Source organism: Apodemus sylvaticus, chromosome 13 (assembly GCF_947179515.1).
Source record: "Apodemus sylvaticus chromosome 13, mApoSyl1.1, whole genome shotgun sequence".
Classification (NCBI taxonomy): domain Eukaryota; kingdom Metazoa; phylum Chordata; class Mammalia; order Rodentia; family Muridae; genus Apodemus; species Apodemus sylvaticus.
The window spans coordinates 74,220,501-74,245,460 of record NC_067484.1 but is presented as its reverse complement, the minus strand read 5'-3'; the positions used below and the strand labels follow the sequence as shown (position 1 = coordinate 74,245,460).

Here is a 24,960-nt window from a genome sequence, read left to right as displayed (position 1 = left end):
CTCCAACATCACCAAAGCAGACTATTACTGCTTCCTCCTACAGCAGCCACAGCACTGCTGTAACAGTAAGACATATTAAGACTTTTTAAACAAGACACAATACAGAAATTTACTTTAGAAAATAGACTACTTTATACACACCAATTAGCCTAGTTTTATGATGCAAGGTGGTGGCAAATGTTTGATTTTATAGCTTTCTCTTGATCATTTCTATCTAGAAAAAATATTACCTTTCACCCCCATCATGAGCAGTCCTCCACTATCAATAGTAGAAATATATTGATTGCTTGATTTCAATGTTTTATCAAACCTTTTATATTACAACTTACTACCTAAAATATTTAAAATGGTTGTGACAAAATCTAAAACAGAAAATAAACCTCCTCGCTGACATAACAAGATGTAAGATTAAATCACAGGCTTTTGTCACTCTGCTATACAAACTAGTACTATATTAAAGAAAACAGCTCAAAAGTAAGACAGTACCTATTCAAGGGCAGGGGGGGGGGGACGGTGAGATGTATCACGCCAAATACTTGAACAGAACACAGAAATGCCAGCAACTAGTCCACTAACTCTAGTGTGATGTGAACCCTTAGCAAAGAGTTTTATTTGCTTAAGCTTTCTACGTCACTTAGCCTAGACAGTTTTTGCAAGCACTGGGAAGATGTCCCTTCTGTTGTAGAGCAGCCACAACACATAGCACAAGTCCTCCATGGCCTCAGTCACCGACAGTCCAACTATTCAGGCAGCAGCTTCCACTTTCCAAACAGATTTTGGGGTTCTTGGATAAAAACACTGAAGCTTTTTGCACAATCACTGAGTGATTGCTTTGTTACATTCTACTTAATAGAATCACACCCATGGGGCTACTTGTCATACTGAGTACAAAAGGTATTAACTCACTGAGAAACATTAGCCAGCTAAAATGTGTTTGACTTTCAAAGGTTACATTTTAACAAATTAACACTCCATCTTTAGTTTCTAAGGTAATTTGTGAGGACTTCTGCAAGGAAACAGGAAATAAGTGCAATCATGAGTTTAGTTCAGCTACATTTTGACCTCAGATACAATACATTTTTATTACTAAATTCATGGTAACTGTCAATAAATAATCCTTAAATATCTAATCTTTAGATACATGGAAAATTCCACAAAAATTATCTAGTAAATACTTGATTCCATTTAGACTGTTCTAACCATTTTCTGAAACCAAAATTTTCTGGTTTCTTCTCAGAAACCCCTTGACTTATAAAATGAGACTCTGAGGAAGGTGACTCTAAACATCTAAAAATTTAACGGCTAAAAATCAATAAAAAATGTTAACTCCATTTACACAAAGAAAAACACACGTTAAGAGATTAACCATAAAATGCAAAATGTGATCAACAGCATTTATTTTCCCTTTTGAGGAGTTGAAGAGTTGACAGCATTTCTTCAGAGACACAGACTGGTAGGCACAGCTGCTACGGACACACTACTTCATGCTTTTCCGTGACCATGTTAAGCTCCCACTTTTATCAGTCATGGTATAAACACTCTCTGCAACGTTTAACATGTAACATCAGTGTTAGTTTGCATGCATTCTAGGTTGGGCGACACCTGCAGGCACTGCACGTCAGTGTTTGTTAACTTGAGCATACCCATGAAGACATGACATGCTAAATGCTGCATGAGTGACCAGTGAACTACACAACACTTTATTACAAAGTCTAATCCACCATGGAACACATCAACTTTATTATTAAACTGATTAACAAGTTTCATTTGTTGAAATATAGTGTCTCCTCCTCCTCCTCCTCCTTCATAAAATATAAGGGCAAATTTCCTATGAGGTTTATATTTTTATTCAGTACTTATCCAAGCAAGTTTAAATAAAAAGTAACAAGAATGTCTCATTTTTATCTTCAGGGTAGCCTATTTGGAGAATAAAACTTTATACACACACACACACACACACACACACACACACACACACACACACACACACACACGCACGCACACATACCAAAAAAGGAAAGGAAAAAAAAGAAAGATTGCAGTGATTATTTATGGTGAGCAGGAGGCACGAATTCCCAGGAGAACTTTACTTTTGTTCCCTCTAAGATAAGTTCTTTTAGAAATGAAAGACAAGTGAGGTTCCTTAAGGTAAGTGTGGAAATGGTAACGGCTGCCATGATTGTTAGGCATCTTTAAAAGTAGCTCTACAAAATCATCTGATGATCCACACATCACAAGCATACGACAAATTTCAAGTTTCTGACACTGCTGGACGGGATGCAGACGAGAGAGCTACTTTCTGGCATTTTGGCGTCCTACTCTTGATGTCCCAGCAGAACGTGTCTGCCTTCTCTTGATGCAGTAAGCTGGTCTATGAAAACTCACAGGGATGGAAGAAATCCCAAGTTACACGTACACACATACAAATGGCTCCACAGAATAAATATGTACAGCAATTAAAATGGTTAAATACAATTTAAAACCCTTCAACCACTGCTTACACCGTGCCAAATCTAATCATCAGGTTTTTTTCAATAATGACATAATCTATTTGATTAAAGGTAAAATCCCAATACTATCCACTGCTTTAAGAATTAACACACTGACCTGAATCCAAGTTAAACAAACATATAACAAATATTAAGGTCAATAAAATAGATTCAAGTCATTGCAATTTCATTTTATACTTGATACATTTTTGTTTCTGCCCAGGTTCAATTTTACTTCGGCATGAGTGTTATACTAAAATGTAACTTTACATTTTAAATTTAAAGTATTACCTTTATTGAGTTTTCAATTTTGGAAAGGTTTGATCCAGTATTATATCTATCTATGTATCTATGCCTTAAGAAAAATAGAAAGTCAGAATAATTAGCATGAGCTTTTCCACCAGTCTTAATTCCCAGCCTATTTCTTTCCACACAGTATTTTACTTTTATTACTTGAAATGTCATAGCAAATTATCCAGACAACATCTTTTGGATCAACCAGTCAGAGAACCTAAATCTCAAATGCTATTCTGAAGAAGTGTGGAGTAAATAATTTTGGTAATCTGTAAGATGGTTGCATGCAGTGTATACTGTATTATAACAGCACCAAACCCTTTATAAAAACCAAACACTCCTTCCTCCTGCTTGATGGTATTTATACAGTCTCTCATTCCCTCATACTGCGTATTAATTGGAAGTACTTCATAGCCAAGGTCTGTGTTGTCAATTATTGTGCGTGTTCCTTGAATATGAAGACGATGCAGAACAGTTTCCAATGGGTAAAGTATAACATCAGAGCAAAGGCTGGCAGCAAAGTTAGCAATAAGTTCTGGAAAATAAGCATCCAGCATATTCTGCATGGGGCTAGTACTCTCAGCGAGGTGGCCATTATAGGTCTTTCTCTTCAGAATTAGAAGGACAATCTTCTGAATGATGGAGCTGATGATGTAATGAAGAACTCCATGCAGCACTGTCGGGAAGATCAATGAAAACAGTGGAAGAAGGCGCTTGCTGTGAGGCACTCCCAAGCCTATCACCCGTCCAATTCCCTCTTTAACACACTCCAGGATGCCAGTGTTGTCCCGGATTATCTCACTCTGAAACAAAAGTGATGAAAAGGCACAATTATATTAACAAGACGGACTGGTTTCATGTGTGGTTGTCTCGCTCCAGGCGTGTCTTTGCACCGTGTGTGTGGCCTGCCTACAGGGCCCATCAGATTCCCTGGAATTGAAGCCTGTTCCTCTGGAAGAGTCGCTAGTGCTCTTCACCACTGAGGGCTCGCTCCAGACCCAACGACTTAATAATTTTTAAAGACTGCTGAAGAAAATACTGTTATTAGGTCCCTTTGGATAAATGTACTCACAAAAGAAGAAAAACATCCATGATTTGCCAACTTCAGCTATGAGATTGGATTAGCATTATATTCTTTTTCAAAAGAAATACCATAAAGAGCAATGAGCAGGACATAGTTGACCTCCACTCAGCCGACTGCTATTGCCTTGGCTGCCTCCCAAGAGTAGAAGGAAGTCCCTATAGCTGAAAACATCATGCACTTCAGGAACAGGGCCCAGAGACACCTGACCTGGTTGGCCTCCTCCCAGAAGAGTAGCTTTCATAGTACCAGAAGCTGCCATATACACTCCCAAAGGAGGGAATCACCCGACAGTCCTACCCAGCTGTGATGCCTCTGAACCACAGAAACTAGCATGGCAAGGCTACCCTGAATGCAGCAGTGGCATGCACACCCTGGTGGTACTCAGCAGCTCTCTAACTGGACTTACGGCCAGCTTAACGAGAAGGAAACACGCCTACTGCTGGAAACCTAGGCAGCCACTCCTAAGAAGTCATGGGTCTTGAAGCAGAACCTACAACCTCCACTTTATTAAAGCAGCATAATCTCTAAAAACAATGGAAACATTGTCCTTACCCACAGATAACTGTCGCACTTGATCCTTAACAAAGAAACAATCTTTTGCATTAGATGGTGCCCATTACAGAAAACCATAACATATTAAAACTGCAGAATTGTGGAGCCCAATTCCAGTGGATGGATACATTTGCAAACCACTCCTATACCCAAAACTTAGTGAACACTGCAGAAGAATTATAAAGCCAGAGATCAGTGACCTTGCTGTGAAAGTGTGTGTCCTAGTAGTATAGAAGCTACACACATAAAGTATCACACCATGACTACCAACAGAAGTTGAACAAGGACACACCAAGAGAAACGCCAAAGTGGATGGGGGGAAAAGTCCCTGAGGCCTCAATCCTATGCAAGGAACTGCAGGCAAGGAAGGATTCTGAGTGGGAAAATATTCTTCTCCAGGGACGCACAACAGTTGATTATCCAATACCAAATGGTCAGTCCTGAAAACGTACATATGAGTATCATTATACAGCCTGAGCACATTATATTTAAGAACATATATGTCTACACATATACATAAATGAAGGTAACAGCAAATAAAGGAGGCTATGACTCTGCAAAGGAGCAAAGAAGAAATAGTGAGAAGGTTTTGAGGGAGGAAAGGGAAGAAAAAATGATGAGTTACATTACATCCTCAAAACACAGGAATGAAGTGGACAGCTATTCTAGTGTGGAAGTAAGATATGGTGGGGGAAGTGGAGAGCCTGCCTCAACTGAACTCCTTAGAACACTAAGAAGCAACAATACGTAAGTAAGCATTGAAGGTACTTAAAGATCCCTGAAATGTTAATTTAATCCTGTCTTCTCAACTTACTGGCTGTGTAACAACTATTACTATACTTAACTCCTCCTATGCATTATTTCAGCCTCCTATAAAGATAGAAGGTAGTATAAAATATTATGTATTCAGCTGTTCTATAGAAGCTTCCTCTGAGACTGAAACATTCTGTGATGGTTTCTATATGCTTGGCCCAGGGAGAGGCACTATTAGGAGATGTGGCCCTGTTGGAATAGGTGTGTCACTGTGGGTGTGGAATTTAAGACCCTCATCCTTCCTGCCTGAAAGTCAGTATTCTAGCAGCCTTCAGATGAAGATGTAGAACTCTCAGCTCCTCCTGCACCATGCCTGCCTGGATGCTGCCATGTTCCTGCCTTGATGGTAATGGACTGAACCTCAGACCCTGTAAGCCAGCCCCAGTTACATATTGTCCTTATAAGAGCTTACTGGTCATGGTGTCTGCTCACAGCAGTAAAACCCTAAGATACATTCCATCCTGCAGGAAGCTCCTAAAACAGGAAGATAAACAATTCAAAATATCCTAAGGAGTCCCTGAAATTAACCAGATTCACTAGGCCCTCCCTGCCAGAGTAAACAATAAAAGGTGAGAATCACTCTCCAAGGAGTGGAGTTGAGATGCAAAGAAGACTCTCAAACAAGGCAAACTGCAAAGATTCCTGGACAAGACTGTGGGGCCAGACCAGATGCCAGGAAGTAAACCCAGCCGAGCTGCCTGGAGATGGTAACATCTCCCTTGGAAAGACACTCTTCAACCTACCGTGCCCCTGCGTGCTCCACGTTCCCAACTTTGTGAGCTGTCACCATGCTAAGGTAGGCTTTGGTGATGCAAGTGCCTTTGCGTGATTTCTGCTCCTGTAAGAAACCCCTTACCTGTATTTCTATAATAAACCCAATAAAACTCATTGACTAACCAAGCTGAACTTTGATGGCATCTGTTCACATGGGAAATAAGTGCTTAGTTTTAAGCAAAAGATCAAATTGATACAATTTATGCTGTAAAATAGCACTGTCTACTGTGCCAACAATGACAAGAGCAGATGCTGAGAACTGCACTTATAAAGTTACTGTTAATCTCCAGAGAAGAGACAAGGCTGGCCTGGCCTGGGAAGACAACCAATTCAACTATGCTTTTAAGATCAGAGTTAATGGGAATTACTGCTGGATTACATTTTTGTGTCATCAAAAAAAGAAAAAAACATCCAAGAGGCTGGAGATGTGTGCAGCTCAGTTGTAAAATGCTTGTCTAGAATGCATATGGTGCGCAGTTAGATCTCCAGTACTACAGAAACCCAGGAGTGATAGCATATCCCTGTAATCTCAGCACTTGAGAGCTGGAAACTAGAGATTCAGAAGTGCAAGTTTATCGTTGGCTATCTGGCAAGTTTGAGGCCAGCCTTACTTGTCACAAAAGAGGATCAGCAAAAAGGCTGTTGGCCAGAGGTACTAAAAAAATAAAGGAAAAGGTGCTGCTTCACTAAGCTGAGAGATCATATATATTTATATATATTTACATTACAATTCATAACAGTAGCAAAATTATAGCTATGAAGTAGCAATGAAATAATTTTATGGTTGAGGGTCAGCACAACACAAAGAAGTGTATTAAAGCATCACAGTGCTAGAGATGAGAAGCAGTGCTCTAATGCAAAGGCTAAATGCTTACATACACTACAATATGTTTATAATGGGGCCCCTCTTACTACTCTAACCTAATGAGCGGGACCCTCTCACTTAGTCAAAGTCAAGCCTGTCAACTGGCCAAGACCAGGGATGCAATCCGCTTAGCCTGTATTTGCTTCCCTCTGCTCAGAAGGTTCTTCCTGTCTTTCTCAGGCTCAGACCTTTACTCAAATATCACCTTCTCAATGAGGCTTCATCTGAGCTTTCAAAAATATTAACTACCCCCTTTCCCCACACTCCATCCTTGCTTTGCTCTTTGACAATATTACTTTCTTACAGAGTCTAGATATGTCTTACTAATGTCTATCCTCCCCACAAGCTTTAAGTGCTACAGAAGTAGATGATTTCTATCAGTATGTTTTGCTACTGTATTACTGTATTATTAGAGTCTAAGACCTTCTTTGATACAGGTTGTTTCTTAATAAATATTTGATAGGCTAAGAAAATATCCTTAAAGATCATAAAACGAAAACGCAAAATCAATAAAAATTCTGATACCACACTATCCAAGAAGTCTGAAATTGATCCTGGGAAATCAATATGGACCCTTATTTTAGGAAAGGGACAGAACTACTAGAACTTTGAAACACTAATTTTTCAAGTGCATATAGACTGGACTCAAGGACACTGGATAAAGGATTAACCAATGGGAAGTAGTTCCTATTCTAGGGCTTCAAATGGAAGTTCTTCTGGTGATCTCCCTAAGAAAGCAAGCTGTCCACAGACAAAGGACCTGACAAGGCGAGCAGGGCACTGAGTGAGACACAGAGGACACACCAAGGACAGCATCAAAACAGACACAGAGGATCCATTACGTAAGCTGGATACTGACAAAATACAGAGATTTACTTACTAAACACTATTCCTATTCTATAAGACAAAATTACTATCTAAAGATGATTTTTTAATTTTTTATTGGTTATTTTATTTACATTTCAAATGTTATCTCCTTTCCCAGTTTCCCCTCTGCAACCCCCCTATCCTGCCCCCTCAACCCCTGCTCTATGAGGGTGCTCCCCCATTCACCCAACCACTCCTGCCTCACTGCCCAGGCATTCCCCTACACTGGGGCACTGAGCCTTCACAAGACCTAGGGCCTCCCCTCCCTTTAATGCCAGACAAAGCCATCCTCTGCTACATATGCAGATGGAGCCATGGATTCTTCCATGTGTACTCTTTGGTTGGTGGTTTAGTCCCTGGGAGCTTTGGGAGGCTAAAGATAATATTTAAGAAGCTGTCTAAAGTTACAGTTCTAATTTAAGCAGACATATATGACTGTGTCAAATCTGTCCCAAGCTAAAACTTCTTTCCTGATTCAGCATGCTGCTTAGGTATTTTGCCTTAAATTTTTATCTTTCTGATAGTTTTTTCTCATCTTTAAACTGAGACTGCTTGACAGACTAACTCTGAGAACTGCACAATACCATCCAAATGTGAAAGGACAAATATGTTTCTGTCATAAGATGTTAATTTCAGTTAACCAAAGTTAGTTCTAACAACAGGAAAATCAGAGATTAATGATATAGTGGATACAGATAATAAAGAGAAAACAAAACAAAAACCAGAAAGGCAAGGCTGTCATAGCAAGCAATTTACAGAGCAGGCATTAACACGGGTGGGAAAAGTATTGAAGATCAGGTGCTGGAAAGAGAAGACAAACTACAAGCACTTTCAGCTTACATGTCACCTATAAAAGATAATGTAATTCAATGTGCTTGAAGTGCCACCATGTGGTTAGAAATAGTAAAACGAGCAATCAGAATTTGAATGCTAAAAGGAAACTGCTTGTTTGCATTTATTGTATTCGGCCAACACTGAATGCTCCTTTGGAGGGATATTTTTAAAAAATGCTGTGTAGTTAATTATCTACAGGTACTACAACTTCCTGTTAGGATGATTATTTCTTATGATCAAACAATTATTAATACAGTCATTACGATAAGCATTTTAAATTGATCTTGAGGCCTTGAAAGACCAAAACAAGTCAGTTTGGGTTCTGAGACACCTAACTAAAGAGTACGGAAGGGAGAAGAAGAACTACACCATAAGTGTGACCCATGTGCAGTGGAAATGTCAGACCGTGCTAGTATGTAATAAATAAGTGTGTCTGTGAAATGAACATTTTAAATCAGACAAAGTATACTAAATATGCTAAAAGTACTTACAAAAAAGTTACAATAAAGAGCAGCTCACCTGTACTGTTTCGATCAGACTTGCTGAATAAAAAGGCATGGCCACCATGTATGTTAGGCTGTAGAAATTAAAGCAACTATATCAGTACAACAAAATAAGATGATTACATGAAATTTTAAGATGTTTTAATGTCTTCACCTAAATTTACATTCAAACCTAAAGTGATCTTTTTAAATTTTCAACTATACTTTGGAACTAGTGATATAACTCAGAGCACTGAAACACAGCATACTTTATTGAACAGAGATGGAAATTAAAAAGTAACAATAATACAAAGACAGTCTGCCAAAAAAACCCAAAAAATCCCAGATTATTCCTTCAGCAGAATGTAGGTTCATTTATGATCAACTCTTTGGACATCTACTAGCATATAACTAGCGCTCCCTGAAATATGTTTGTAAGCCTTTTAGATGAGCAACTGTGTCAGTCTAGAGCTTAGTGATATGCAGAAAAAAATGCTTATGTTATTATCCTACTATCATTTCCTACATTTGCCATCAGCAGAACTAAGCCATCCTACAACTACAAGCGAAGTTCCCTTTTACTATGAAAGAATAATGTTGTGCAGCTTTCCTAAGCTGTTTCTTTATCAGTATGGTTAAATTACAAAAGTAGAGTTACTTAAAATCCTTTCATGGGTGGGACCAGCACCCTTGGGGACCAGGTCCTGGTAAGTACTCTCCTCCAAGGTTAGTGGGACATCAGTAAGTAATTATGTGCTGGACTCCCACAGGGAGCCAGCAAGCTAGAGAAATTTCTAATTCATAGACATTTCTAATTCTCCAGATAAACAGAATAAACTTTTAATATGTAAACATAGTTACTCATGTAATATCACTAGGTGCCCTGACACCACGCTGTAATGTGACTATCATTTGAGCTTACTCTTCACCAAATACATACATTCATATCTCTGATTAATAAGACACAGGTTTAGAATCCCTTTTATAAGAAATGCTCAAGATCAGATGTGTTTCAGATTTGGGGATATTTGCATATAAGTAACTAGATATCTTGGGGACAGGACCCAAGTCTAGATACAAATACTAATTTCTATGTTATACTTTTACACACAAAGATTGTGTGTTTTTACAGAGTATTTTCTGTATGGCTATATTCTGACACCTCATCCCTAATTAAATAGGATCAGGTTAAAGAAATTGAAGACATGTGACATGTCATGTTGGTGTTCAAACTCTTCAGAATTTGATGTATTTTGGATTTCATGTGGTAGGCTTCATCATGTTCAACCCATAGTAGTTAATTTTTTTAACCTAGGTTAGAGGACTGGGGAAATCACAGCTGTGCAGCGCTTGCCATGCAATCCTGAAGAGCCAAGGTGTGATGGACAGCGCCCATGTATAAAGCCAGGCGGAGAAGCAGGCTTTTTTTTTTAAAGAAGATTTTATTTTATGTATATAAGCACACGGCAGCTGTCAGAAGAGGGATTGCAGATGGTTGTGAGCCACCATGTGGTTGCTGGGACTTGAACTCGGGGCCTCTGGAAGAGCAGCCAGTGCTCTTAACCACTGAGCCATCTCTCCAGCCCCAGGGGCATGCATTTGTAATATTGGTGCTGGGTGCATAGAAACAGATAGATTCCTGGGGCGTGCGGGCTGCTCTATCTAGTCAGTAACCCCAGACAACGCTCCAACTGATGGCCCAATACCAAGTGATCATCTCTAAAACATATACATATAAGTGACATATGGACTGACAAGGCTGTAGTTATGTATCAAGAAACACACACATACACCAAGGAACAAGTAAGGAAAAAGGCAATGGGGGACATGGAAAGTGCTGAAGAAAAGGGAAGGGGGAAATGATGTCATTATATTATAATCTTAAAAAGAGAACCAGGAGCTGGGCAGTGGAGGTACACGCCTTTAATCCCAGTACTTGTAAAGCAGAGGCAGGTGGAGTTCCAGGACAGCCAGGGCTACACAAGGAAACACGGGGATGGGGGAGGGTCTCTGTGAGAAGAAGCTGGAGGGAGCAGCGTTTGGTGGAAATAAATTGAACACTAATGTAGATGGCTCCTGAGGACACCCAAACACAGGAGCACACATATCACATACCCACCTGACCCCTAAAAAAAAAGAACAAAAGAAAGTATCTAAAACAAAACAAAAGTTGAGCCACAACTCTTATGTTTCAAATGCCTAATGCTATTTTAAGTAGCATGTTTATTTCAAGATTACTGTTGGTTTTGTTTTTATTGTTGCTGTTGTTATTCCGAATGTATTTCAAGGCTTATCCCTAAGCCTTGTATTACTTTTCTTCAAAAACCCATTCCTAGTACTCTAGCTTCCTTCACTATATTAGGCATAAGATTTTTTTTTTCAGTTCTAACACTAAAAAAGCTAATAAAACTTTCTGCTAACGATGTCATTTTTAAAACTTACCATTTGGCTCCCCTTCGGGGAGCAGGCAATGGGGAGAGATTTTAAGGGTGGGACTGGGAAGAGAAGGGAGCAGGGCTGTGATCGGGATGTAAACTAAATATAAAAATAAGTAAATATAATAATAATAAATACTTACCATTTCAGAAGAAGGTGTTCACCTATTTGTTTAGGGTTCCATTTGTGTGAAACCTCCCTAAAATGTAAAAGTAAATGTAAATAGAACAAAAACTATGTTATCTAAAATATGTTGTTTTAATCTGTAGAATGGGTTTTCCTAGACACATTTCTGACACTGTTGTGGTTCAAACAGAGAACCAGTGACTGTGTGACTGCTGACAGAGGCTGCAGGGAAAGCTGGGACTGACTGCATAATGGCTACTACTGTGTTGGTACGACAGATGAGAAGACCCAGGAGACAAGCCTCCAGCCATAGCTGTGAGGAGGTTTCAAGGTTGGGTGAATTCACAGGCCAGGATCCTACACTGAACGGAAAGAAAAAGTTAGGCGAGCGCCAGCATGCACCCTCCGCTTAAGATATGAGTCAAGAAAACTTAGCTGGCTGCTAACCTTTAGCAAAGCTGTATTAAAGGAATTCTGAGACTACACAGTCCTTTGAACGCAACACATCAGAAAAAGCTTGCTCTTAGCTTCTTGCCTGTTCCTTTTCCTTGCAAGATTAAATACCAACACTGAGTACATGTGCAATACTGGTGGTTAGAACTTTAACTAACTCCCTTTCTTAACAATCAAGATAATGTATCCTTTAGATAAATAACCCAGAGCTATTCAAAGCTTTTAACACTATCCACGAGTTCATGCAGAAAAATATACTACAGAAAATTGGTCATGCCAAAAAGTAGCCAACAGATTACAATCGCTCACTACCATCTATTAGCATCCCTTTCATATCTTGTCTCTGAGTGCCTTGCTGCCAACAGCCATAACTGTAGGACACTTACAGTGCCAGTCTTCTTGGGGCTTTCTACAAGTCCAGTGCTGTCTTTCCTGCAACAAGTAACGGCTGAATTTGACCCACAGAAAAGAAACTCAGTTTCCCTATGTTTATCTACGTTCTCTCTCCCAGCATAACTACAACTGAAGTTTACAACCCCTGGTTCTAGAATCTATGTCATGAACCTTCCCTCTAGTTTTGTTCTAAGTCTACCCCTCACAACTGCTGTCACCATCCCCACACCCCTCATATGGTACAGACGTGTAGACACACAAATTGTCCAGGATCTATCCTTGTTGCATATCATAACTTTTGTTACTAGTTGAATTTCATTGAGTCTGAAAGATACTTTATGCCCCAATGCTCAAAGCTATGTCTACACTTAAATAACTTCTGACCGCAGTTCCAGCCCCCTTCTAGAAATGGCCCTCTGTGGTATGAATGAGAGCGGCCCCCACAGGCTGATGTGAGGATTAGGAGGTGTGGTCTTTTTGGAGAAGCTGTGTCACTGGGTATGGGTTTGAGGTTTCAAAGCCCACGCCATTTCCACTGAGCACTCTTGCTCTCCCCCCCTCTGCTGCAAACTTGTGGGTCAGATGAAGGCTCTCAGCTACAGCTACTGCTACTGCACCATGCCTACCTGACTCTGGCAGTGCTCTTGCCATGATGGCCATAGTCTACTGCCCTCTGGAACTGTGAGCCCCAAATTAAATACTTTCTTTAATAAGTTACCTTGGAACTGCATATCTTCACAGTAAAATGAAAGTAACTAAGATATCCCCCTACGGTTCTAGCAAAAATTTTAAACTCTATTTATTGAAAGTTAAATTCCTTTAACTACTTCTCTAACTTATTCTTAATGAATTCTCCACCTCAGTTAGCATTTCTGTTTGGAAAAAAAAAAAAATCTCAGCCACTGCCGGCAACTCTCCTCCTGAAACTCCCAGGTGCAATCTAACTGCAACTATCATCAATTATTCCTAGCATGCCTTCCTAACTCTGCATTTTCCTTTCCGTTGCGTAACTCAGAACTGCCCCAATGAGGTTAAGATTAACATATTAGCTCTCTACAAGTCAGTCTGAACCAATACTTTCTGTTCTACCTCTTAGGAATACTCTTGTTCTTATCAAAAACCAGATGTTTGATTCCAGGCCCACAGAGAATAAACCACTACAAAGTCACGATAGTGGGAGAAAAGAAAAGATTTGAGTTGGATATGTCCAAGACACTTTATATACAAAAAATTACCTAAGAATTAATAAAAAATGTTTACAAAGAGAGAGATGAGCTCACAGAAGCTTCTTTTCATTTCCAAGCCCAAGCTGCTGCCTTTTGTCACCGAGACTGTGGAAGTTCTGTGAGACCAGGTGCTGCTGCCTTTTCTCGGAAGGAAAGCCTTTCCGGCCCAGTCAATTCGTACTCACAATTACCTCATTTTAAGTTATTTTTGAAATTCTTACCAATAATTCCAGGTAAGTACCTGGGAATCTGAAGGAGATTATTTCATTATAGCAAACTCACACAATGTCTTATAAACAAATGAGCTCCTTAACGAGGAAGTTGCCCCACACTCCTGTTTCTCACTTAGCAGCAGGAATGTCCAACAGAGAGTAGGACACCAACAGAGCGCCCTATCACACACTTAGTCAGCAAGGTGCAATGAAGACGCTTACTGAACTCCCTTCTCTGGGCTATCCCAGACAGCTTTCAGATTCAAGATATTAGCTTCCATATTTGATAAAACTTTAATATAAAACTAATATGGGAAAAGGGTTACGCATGTACCTCGGCAAAGGTGTGAATTCACTAATTATGCCTTCTGCTCCAAGCGTGACTCCCTGAACAATAAATGTGCTTCCCATTCCTTTCCATAGGGCTCTCGGTCCCTAAAAGGAAGCAATACAAACAGTTCAGTTAATGCCTGTAAAAAACACAGAAGGTTTGCCGATGTCTGCTAATAAGGCACTACTCGTATATAAATCTTACTGCAACTAATCGGGTTTCTACCACATTGTTCTTGGTCTCCTGAGGCTCTCTCACATAACCCAGGGCGGCCTATGTGGCTGAGACTCACCGTGAACTCTTGATCCTCCTTCCTCGACCTCCCAGGTCCCAGGATCCCAAGGCCTGTACCAGTACAGTAGCCTCAGTGTTAATGTTGCATGGCAGCCTAGTTAGACTAAGATGAACTAAGACACTCTATTAATTAAGTGCTCCAAAATGACGGCCAGCTTATTGAAAACCCTCAGGTATCTCTTTATTCAACTCCCTACAAGTCCAACTGTTTCCACGACTACAGGCACCCCCAGCTTCACCCCAGCATAGCCACTCGCCCCATTTCTTTTCCTTCTCTGATGGAGTTCCTATTTTCCTCAACAGCTCCTTCATCCTTGTGCCAAAATCATGCAGTTCTCATTCTTCCCAAGTAATCAACCCAAGTTCTGTATGTTCCCAGCCTCTTCTAAATCTACTTTCCTCACCCTTACCTTATTACTTATATACCTCTAGCACTGCCAGAGTTCACTGTTTCTGCTACAATAACACCATGGTGTTGCTACTATGTTATTAGTGAATGAGAAAATAAAATGGCAACATTGTAAAATTAAAAGAAGCAATATAGTATCTCTTTTTCTTTCTTTCTTTCTTTCTTTTTTTATTTTTAGTTTTTCAAAACAGGGTTTCTCTGTGTAGCCCTGGCTGTCCTGGAACTCACTCTATAGACCAGGCTGGCCTCGAACTCAGAAATCCACCTGCCTCTGCCTCCTGAGTGCTGGGATTACAGGCGTGTGCCACCACCGCCCGGCTAATGTATCTCTTTTTCATCCTGGTCCTGCAAAAGCTTTTATCTTCCATTCTCCAGAGACAGCTCAGCACATAACACAATATCTGTCTGCACGGAAAGATATACAATTTTTCCATGTTCATTTTTAACAGATGTACTCTGAACCATAAACAACCCAGCAACCATTCCATATCAGTACACACAGAGATTGTTTCTTATTTATAAAGGCCATTTGGTGTTTTGACACCTAAATATATCATTGTTACTTTACTGCTTGATAGGTTGATTTCTAGACTCATTTATTCCCCTCCCACTATCTCTGTCTCTGTCTCTGTCTCTCTCTCAGCTTTTGAGAGACAGGGTTTTTCTGTGTAGCCCTGGCTATCCTAGAAATCACTTTATAGACCAGGCTGGCCTTGAACTCAGATATCTACCTGCCTCTGCCTCCCCTCCACAGAGTGCTGGGATTAAAGGGGACTCCCACTACTGCCAAGCTATTTTGGCTCATTATTATATAAAATTCCACAATATGATATCCTTACATATACGTTTTTACATATGATCACAAATATTTATGTGGAAAAGTTCTTAGAAGTCAAACATACAAATTTTAAATTTTAATTAGGTAGTGACTTATGCGTTTAATCACAACACTAGGGAGGCAGGGGCAAGTGGACCTTTGAGTTAGGAAACAGTGTGGTCTACAGAGCAAGTTCCAAGACTGCCAGGGTAAAAAAGAAACCCTCAACAAAAAAAATTAAATTCTGATTCACACAATCTGTGTGTGCATTTGACACTCTAACACAGTGACACACTCATGCTGTGCTAACCCATTACCATACATTATTTTCATTGCTACTTCAAAACTCTAACTTTGCCCTTTTTTGTATATCTGATATGCAGGATAGCTGACATGTGACCCTGCCCCAGGGCTCATGACCCACAGGTTGCGAATCACTGCTGTACACCTCTTCAGTGGTTCTCTTATAGTTCTTGGGATAAAGTGCACAGACTGCGAAGGCCCTTTATGACTCTGCTTACTTTTTCTCTGGCTCTTTTTCATCCTCCTCTTACCCTCACCCTCTGCTACAAGGATCTACTATATGCATTATGTCTAGTCCCCACATTATAACCACTCCTTTACTTTTTTGTCTTTGAATATCAACACTCAAAACCTTTAGGTCAGCATGAAGAAGCAGACTTTCTGACAACTCTCTTTCACCCACTTTCCCACATCACAGTCTGGGGTCAAGCTCGGCTGAGATAGTGAAGCCTCACTGCAAACAGACTGGGAGTGCTCAACTGAGAAGGAAGACCACCCTGAAGACTGGCAGCATCAAGAGCTTCCCAGTCAGAGTGATCATCTTGGGCTAAGGCCTCCATGTCTTCACCACCATGATCATAATGTTTCAAATCAAAATAACCCCTTCTTACCTTAGATGTTGTCAGGTATTTTGTTACGGCAATGAGAAAACTAATAAGCATGTAAGTGTGGTGTGTACCTCTTTCCTATCTACTAATCAGCACTTTATAGTCTCATACTAAACCACACACTGGACCACCAGCTCCTGCTGACACTTTTGTCTCTATGACTAAATCGTAAATCTCTTGATTGCATTTACCTTACCTGCTGCTAACTGTGGAACTTAGCACAGTTCTTTGCAAGTTTGTTGAATTAAGTGAAGTTCTGAAGGACTCAAAGGAGAAGTCTTACTCTAATGCTCAACAGTTTAAATATGTAGCATTAACAAACTGGATCTCACCTGCGTTTTGTTGAAGCTATACATAATGTTGATGATTGAAAACGGAGTGAGGTGGTAATGCCGAGCATGGTAATTGACCTGTAAACATATGTAACATTTTTGTTTTGTCAAGAATTAATAAGGCCACAAAAAATTTCAAGCATAACCTAATGGTTAAGTTCTAAAGTCAAATAATAAGCATTTCAAATTAGCATTAAGTGCTGTGTATATGCTGATATAAATGTGATATATAGACTAATACATAAAATACCAACAATGAAAACTGTAAAGAGGATTTTGATGTTTAAGAAGTAGGGTTTTAAGCTCTTGAATTAAATCTCATACTCATACTTTGGCCAAGCATTTTTAAAACTATAGCTTAGGATCAACGAAGGAATTATAAGCCAGCCAAACATGTCAAAATTATGTATACTGGATTATGATATATCATCACCACAATTTAAATACATACAAATAAATTTTACTGTTCTAGCCCATCTACAACTGCCAATACTACTTAGGTAGTTATTTTTCTATGCATTCTTATTTTTCAGTGAAAAGTATAAACAGATTAATTTGTACTGATTTATATTGTCCTATGTGAGAAAATTATTTTACAGAGAATTTAAGTTACATAATAGCACCTGCTACAGTGCGGGCCAGTTCCTTTGAGCACTCCATTACTTTACCAGAGGCCTGGCAAGTTGAAAATACTCCCTTAGCTTTCCTCAGGCAACACGTCCTTTCCCACTGATGATAACATGCTATGAGTACAGAAGCAATGGTGAATAATCAAGGCAGAAGCATCAGGTGTATTTCTTCTATTATATTCTTCACCACAGATACTCACAAGAAGGAAAAACAATCTTCACTGAAGAGTATCCATGGTGAAGAAGTACAAAGGGTAATTAAGTTATCCTAATCTATAGATACTTATCACCTTTCTAAGTAGCATTGTGTTACATAAGGAAGATGGTTGTCATGAGGTAAAATTCTTGCATGATATATTTGCAACCTACTTAGACACTTTTCTTTTTATCACAGAACATCGGGTTATTTTTTCCTCTTTTTAAAAATACCCTATCAAAGTATCACTTTCATACAAACTATCACTTTTACACTTGAGATGTATATCTCCCCCTTCCAGACATGAATGAAGGGCCTATGACATGCTCAGCCATTCACCGACATGCTCGGACCAAAAGGGTACATGTAAATTAACAAAGGACCTTGTTTTCTTGTTTTGCTGTTAAAAAAAAAAAAAAGGAAAAAGAAAGGGGGTGGGGTGGAGAGATGGCTCAGCAGTTACGTGCACTGGCTGCTCTTCAAGGCCCTGAACAACATAAAGGGACCTGAGGGCCTCTAGTGTGCAGGTGTACATACAGAGAGGACACTCATATGCATATTAAAAAGAAAAAAGAAGCCACTTTTCTCCAAGTACAAATCAGAAGTTCCTTAATAAGATTTAAAAGGTTGACTCTGGCCAAGGAACACATAGGATAGACTAAAATCTTGACATAGGCAAGGACTTTCTGAAAAGGCCTCTGATAACTCAGGAATAGAAATACGAATTGGCAATTAGGTCAGCATAAATTAAAAAGTTTCTGTTCAGCAAAATAAACAAAGCTTACACAATGTGAGACATCTGACAAGAAACCTACTACCCAGAGCATATACAGAACTAAAGAGATTAAACACCAAAACCACCAACAATCCAAAGAAATAATCTAAAGAAAAAATACAAAAAGCCAAAAAAATTCAAGAAAAAAGATTCACTATATACCAGCGAAATATAAATCAAACCATACAGAGATTCCATCTCACCCGTTAGAGCTGCTACAGTCAAGGAAAGCAGCAGGCCAAGTGCTGGAGACTGTGAGGAGAAGGAACGCATTCAGAGCAGCTGCAGTGGGAGGCACTACAGAGGTCCTAGTGAAAACTTAAACCAGCACACGTGCGCGTGCGCACACACACACACACACACACACACACACGCACACGCACACGCACACACACACACACACACACACACAGATACACAATTATGCAGCCACAAAAAAAAAAATGCATTGGAAGGAACTAAGAGATCTGAGTCAGCAAAAGAAGCCACAGCAGACAAATTCTATGTATTTTCTCATCTACAGAATACAGGGGTTTTTGTAAATTAGAGAAATAATAAGAAAATAAAGGACAAGAAAGCAGGAAGTGCACTAATGGGATAAGAGAAAGACCAGGGGAAGGAGAAGATGGGGGACACAAGGGACGGGGACGGGACAAGAAAATTCAAAGGACATGATAGACATGTATGAAAAGGTTATCATTCATCTATTTTGTATAATTAATACATTTTGGTAAAATGTTTTAAAAAGATTTTGTGGGAATGTATATCTCATTAAGAATATACAGTGATTACAGACTTCTTGTGAGCTAAGTGGTTCTCTCAATAGGGATGGATTTTGGTATGCAGTGATTCAGCATTTACAACCTGGGCACGTAAGTCAACAAATCAATGGTTATGAAATAACTGATATAGGGTGATAGATAATCACATGTGATATAAATTATAATATGGGGACCCTTTTAATTTAAAAGTTTTTTAAAAAAATTAGGTTGCTTCAGATTTCACACAGCATGTAACCCTTAAGAAACCACAACTTAGTAAGTTTCAATGTTAACTTCAGAAGGTACAGTATCTGAAAAGAATAGAAATATTCCTATTTTCAAGGACATCACGTACAGGAGACTGAATATTCCTGTTTCTTTTAGAACAGCATTCTATATCAGACTGACAGGGACAACAGATGTGAGAAGCTGATTCCTGTTGCTCCAGATAGTAAAGACACTTTGTAAAAACATAAATTTTGTAAAGATTATTTCTTAATATCGGATGAATGCATTTTTTAGCAAACTAGATCATTTTTAACATCAGTGTTCATTTCTGAAACTATGACTCCTGACAGACATAATCTAGATAAACAGAGCATCTTCAAAGTCCTGCTAAAAAGACTTTTAAGATTTTGAAGTTTTAAGACTACAAAGTTTGAGAACTAAAATTTTATACATTTTGAAGTATTTCATATAGGATAATGGGTACACAATTTCATATCATTTTATCAGAATTCTGTGCTTCTAGTTAGAATTGAGCTTGTCTCAGAAATCCAAGAAATTACATTTACCTGACACTGGCGGCGTAAAACAATGCAAGGATGGGCCAGGACATTTTCTGTAAAGAGACTGTACAGAAATAATTTATATGTGTGTGTGTTTACTTATATATGTATAGACATATATATATTTATGTCCATATACATATTATAACATACATATATCTGAAATTATTCTTACATTTTCACAATTAAGGATTTAACTTCTATATATCTACAAATAATACCAACAATAAATTTAATATAAATGAAATCTAGATCCACGAATTTGTAAATATGTAATATTATCTATAGTACAAACATAAAAATATTGTGTTTTTGACACAAGAAATGCTACATCACTTAACTTGCCTTTTTAAAAATGTCCTATGAACAAAATTCTCATATGAAGGAGAGTCATTTGCTTTTCAAGATTCTCATTTTATAAATTCTTATTTTGATATACTTGGTACTTAAGACATAGGATTTTTTTTTTCAAGACAGGGTTTCTCTGTGTAGCCCTGGCTGTCCTGGAACTCACTCTGTAGACCAGGCAGGCTGGCCTCAAACTCAGAAATTTGCCTGCCTCTGCCTCCCAAGCACTGGGATTAAAGGAATGCACCACCACCCCGGCAAGATATAGGATTTTTAATGACCATGTTAAACACTACTTTATGCATCAAATATTTCTTTTAAATATGCTCCTTGTAAAATAATTACAACTACAGGTTTAAACTCTAAAAGTGACATATACATTTATATATAGATAGATAGATACACATATAGATACATATATTTTATATATATATACTAACAGTATATAAAATGGAATAAAGCTTTAAGCATAAAGAATTAGGCTGAAAAGATTAGCAGAATGGAAAAATATTGATCTTTATCTACGCTGACACTAATATCACTCAGGTCTTAATATGCAAATAAGGTCTTTTTTGGGGGATTAAGATATTTAAAATGATGGCCATTCTGATATGAAGAATAAACAATGTACATGTCCAATATTTATGAATTTTTTTATTCACAATACCATAAATAAGACTGATGAATGCTCTTAGCTATAATGACCACTATAAACCATAACAAAACCGAAAAAAGGAGGTTGTCCACCAAATGATAATTAAAAACAAAAATCCTGTCTCTATGCTGCAAATCTACATGGATACCACTGCAAAGTTTAGGGAAAATGTTAATCATGTTATCACTTTGAGAAGGAAGATTACATTCTATTCTATTCTGATAGACTAATGAAAGCAATTATCATATTCATTACAAAATGACTTTGTGTTCATGTAATGAATGACTGGTTTCTATCGCTATTAAAAAAAATCAAGTTACAGATTCTAAATAATGAATTCCTACAAGGTAAATATATAATCTGTTAATAAAACCAAAAGGAAGAAATGTTAATCATGTAATAATATAATTAAGGGAAAAACTCAAATAAAAAAAAATCTTAAGATTACCTTGCAAGTCCAATACCAAATCCAGCAAATCTATTCAACTGTTCTAAAATAAAAGGAATAAGATTACTCATAACCAATATTATATTTACTGTGATAACCAAAATTTTAGAGTTAGCATGCTGTTCATTCAAAACTCAAATTCTGATATGGAATAGAGTCAGTTTAAATAGTGAATGACTCTGGTTGAGCATACGGCAAGTGCCAAGGTATGGACCTCTTAAAGAGCAACTATTCTTTCATTCCAACGAACTGTTGTCACAAGGGCTTGCTATCTATCCAGGATAATTCTAAGTTGTGACTGTTTAAAAAAAAAAACTTAGAAAGTTTATCATCAAAAACAATTATCTTAAAAGTGCTAAAACCATGTGTGAACTATGTCAGATTAGTATTCAGATAGAACCTAAGCATTGCAGTTTTAATTTCTGATTGCAATCATTCTAAAATTTTCTATGGATGCTCATTCTGATTCATTAAGGAACTGACTGTACAATTAGTCATCTACTATTACTGAAGGACTAGAGTTGCATATAAAATACCGCAAAATAGTTAACCTGAGAGTAGTTAAATGTTATCAATATAGGATAAACACAGCATCTCCCTATGACCTTCCGTTTTAAATAGTTCATAGCTGTTTAATACAGTGTGGTAGGACCCCAGATGCATTCTTTGCTCCCTTCTACAGCACTGTTGGAAAGCTAACAGCTGAACACTCCTATGTACGTGTCAAAATAGAAGTCTATAAGTAAGGAATCCCAAATCCTAATGGTAATCTAGCCAGTGGAGTAGACAGTAAATATCAATCTTCTCAGGAGGCCCTCCTCCCTTCCCTGTCCTTTCAAAGGAAGCCATGGTTCTTTATGATGAGAATACTCTAGGAACAGGCCGTGCAAGTATGCCCCTGGGGAAAGGTGCCTGCTTCACCTCGACAGATAAACAAGCTAGAAAGGAAGCTTTTGTCATGTTGAAGCACTTTCTTTGGTGTGTTTATACAAATACTAAAAAAATTATGACATTTCAGGAAGGCTTAATGCTAATTATGTGAGGCTCTCCTTGTTGACAACCTTATAGTCACAGTCACTCACTTGCTAACAGTTTCAAAATAAACTGGTAGTGCTAGCAAGTCTCCCCTCATTTGAACCATTAAGATGTAATTTAAGAAAAGATAAAAACTTTACTGCCTAAGGTGGTAAGTTTTTAGCAATTATACCTGCGTTTTAAATCATTTCATTTATAGCTTCACTCAAAAAGGAGCTCGCCAGCATTATTCTGGGACCAGAACTGTGAACCAAACAAGATAACAGCCAAAAGCTTGGTTGATTCACTTAGTGAAGTGACGTGGGATGACGCACTGACCCTTCTTTACCGCTTCCTGTACTTACTAATAATTAGGGTCTTCTAGCTCAATCCCACACTTCTGAACTTCCAAGTAAAAACTGAGGGAATGAGTACCACGATTATGTATAGAATGTTTAATACTTGATACAATTTGTTACTCCCAGAAAATAAGTCAGGCGTTATCTACATCTTAAGAAAACAGATTTTAAACATCCATAGTTCATGCAGTGTTGCAACTGAAGCTCATTGTTTCAGCGAGTCATTGCTTACAAAGTCAAGTTATATTAGTGTTTCTAACTCTTAAGTGGAGGGTTTTAGGTCAGAAGGGAAAACTTCACAGAGGTGTGTGGATCTGGGATTTAAAATCAGAACTCCCGTGGTGCGAAGGGTCCGTGAAAAGATTAATTATCCTACTGTGCATGTTTACATTACTGTTATTCATTTTATTTAGCTCTCATAAAAATAGTCACTCGACAAGACTTAAAGAGATGAAAAACCGAGGAATCGGGGAAAACACGGATAAATTTATGATTGGTAGAGACAATCTTCAACCCCAAATCTGCCGAGACTGAAAAGCGTCTTTCCAAAACACTATGAGTCAGTTAACTAAATCAAGAAAATTCACCTGCCAAAGCAATTCTGACAACAGTAAATAATCTAATTTCTTTCTTTCCTGCTTCAGGCCCTTGGCAGCAACGTTCCAGGGCCCCTAAACTCTCCTGCCCATGCATCCTAGGCTATGCAGATGTCACCTAGTGAGGTGATCCCCGGGCACAAATCGCCAGCGGAGGAGGCTCCTTTCAGGGCAGAGGACGAAAGGAGGGCAGAGGGTGTGGTAGCGTGTGCAAGGACCAAGGCGGGCCTTGCGCGCGCTTCCGGAGTCCGCCGGCCCACCCGCCCGGCCGGGCCCCGCACCCCTCACCGCTGCTCGGTCCCGGCCGCGGGCCCTCGCCGCCGCCGGGAAAGGGCTCCTCCGCGGACCCCTCGAGCGTCGGGGGCGCGGACGGCACGCCGTACGAAGGGCTCTTCTCGCCCCAGTGCAGGTTGCGGCTGCCCGGGATGTCCGGGGGCGTCGTCACCCAGTGGCCCAGTTCCGTCCCTGAACCGAAGGCGCGCGCATGGAAAGGGCCGCCGAAAGCCGGATCGTCCCGCACGCCTCCCCGGTAGCCCAGGCCGTCGAAGCCCTCAGGGCGCCGCGGATGCATCTCGGACGGGCGGACGAGGACGAGAGAGGCCGGCCCACGGAGCCCAGGCCTCCACCGCGTCCCCGCCGCAGCCGCAGCGCGTCTGGAGACTGACAACCGGAAGTCACGGCTAAAACCCGGAAGTCCTAGGAGCACGTGACTCCGCCCATGGGCGCTGCTTCCTAAATTGGTTGCTAAGGAGACGCGGCTTAGGATGGAAGGGGAAGGATGCTTGCTGGGCTTGGTCCCAAGAGATGCAAGGTGTGTCCTCTGCTAGCAGGGATGCTCGGAGAGGTGCAGCGGACACGGATGACCTCGGCCTGTTACAAAGTGCTGACTCCCCTCACCCAGATGCTCACCCTTCCCAAGGAAACCTGAGGGCAAGAGTAGCCTTCAGTCTAGTTTTGTCCCCGGCTGTGTGAGCCACTACAGCAGGCATTAGCAAAGTTCAAAAACACCCTCGTGTGAATACATAATGCCCTCGACGACACAGGAATCAAATATTTAACTTTTCTAAGGCAACTATAAACAGTTTTCTTTTTTCTGATGTATCAACTTGGGTAACTGAGATCACAGCGTTGTCCCTGAACACCCCCACAACATGACGACTTCTGTTGATTCCCCCCACTACCTGTTTTTATTAGTTTCTTGAGGTCTTGAGGCTGGGTGGCTCTCGTTAGATATGACTGAGTTTTGCATGGCTTCTTCCTGAGCCTTCTTCCCGATTGAACGCTAGAATCTAAGGACGTTCAGAAGAGAACTCTGACGTATTCCCTTCAGAAGCCATGAACCTTCGTTTAAAGGTATAATCAACATTTTTGGCAGCCTAACATTTCTTGAATTAGGT

The 24,960-nt window shown here is 39.5% G+C and overlaps 1 protein-coding gene across 1 annotated transcript; it reads right to left on the bottom strand.

Moving 5' to 3' along the window:
* Positions 1 to 1,380: 1,380 nt before the first annotated feature.
* Positions 1,381 to 24,245, bottom strand: Slc25a46 (solute carrier family 25 member 46). The gene is made up of 8 exons (XM_052155403.1): positions 23,852 to 24,245; positions 21,595 to 21,637; positions 20,150 to 20,207; positions 16,995 to 17,072; positions 14,235 to 14,335; positions 11,633 to 11,689; positions 9,092 to 9,149; positions 1,381 to 3,586 (listed from the first exon to the last, which is right to left on the bottom strand). The coding sequence occupies exons 1-8, from the start codon at positions 24,132 to 24,134 to the stop codon at positions 3,008 to 3,010; spliced, it is 1,257 nt and encodes a 418-aa protein (XP_052011363.1). The 5' UTR covers positions 24,135 to 24,245; the 3' UTR covers positions 1,381 to 3,007.
* Between the last annotated feature and the right edge of the window lie 715 nt (positions 24,246 to 24,960).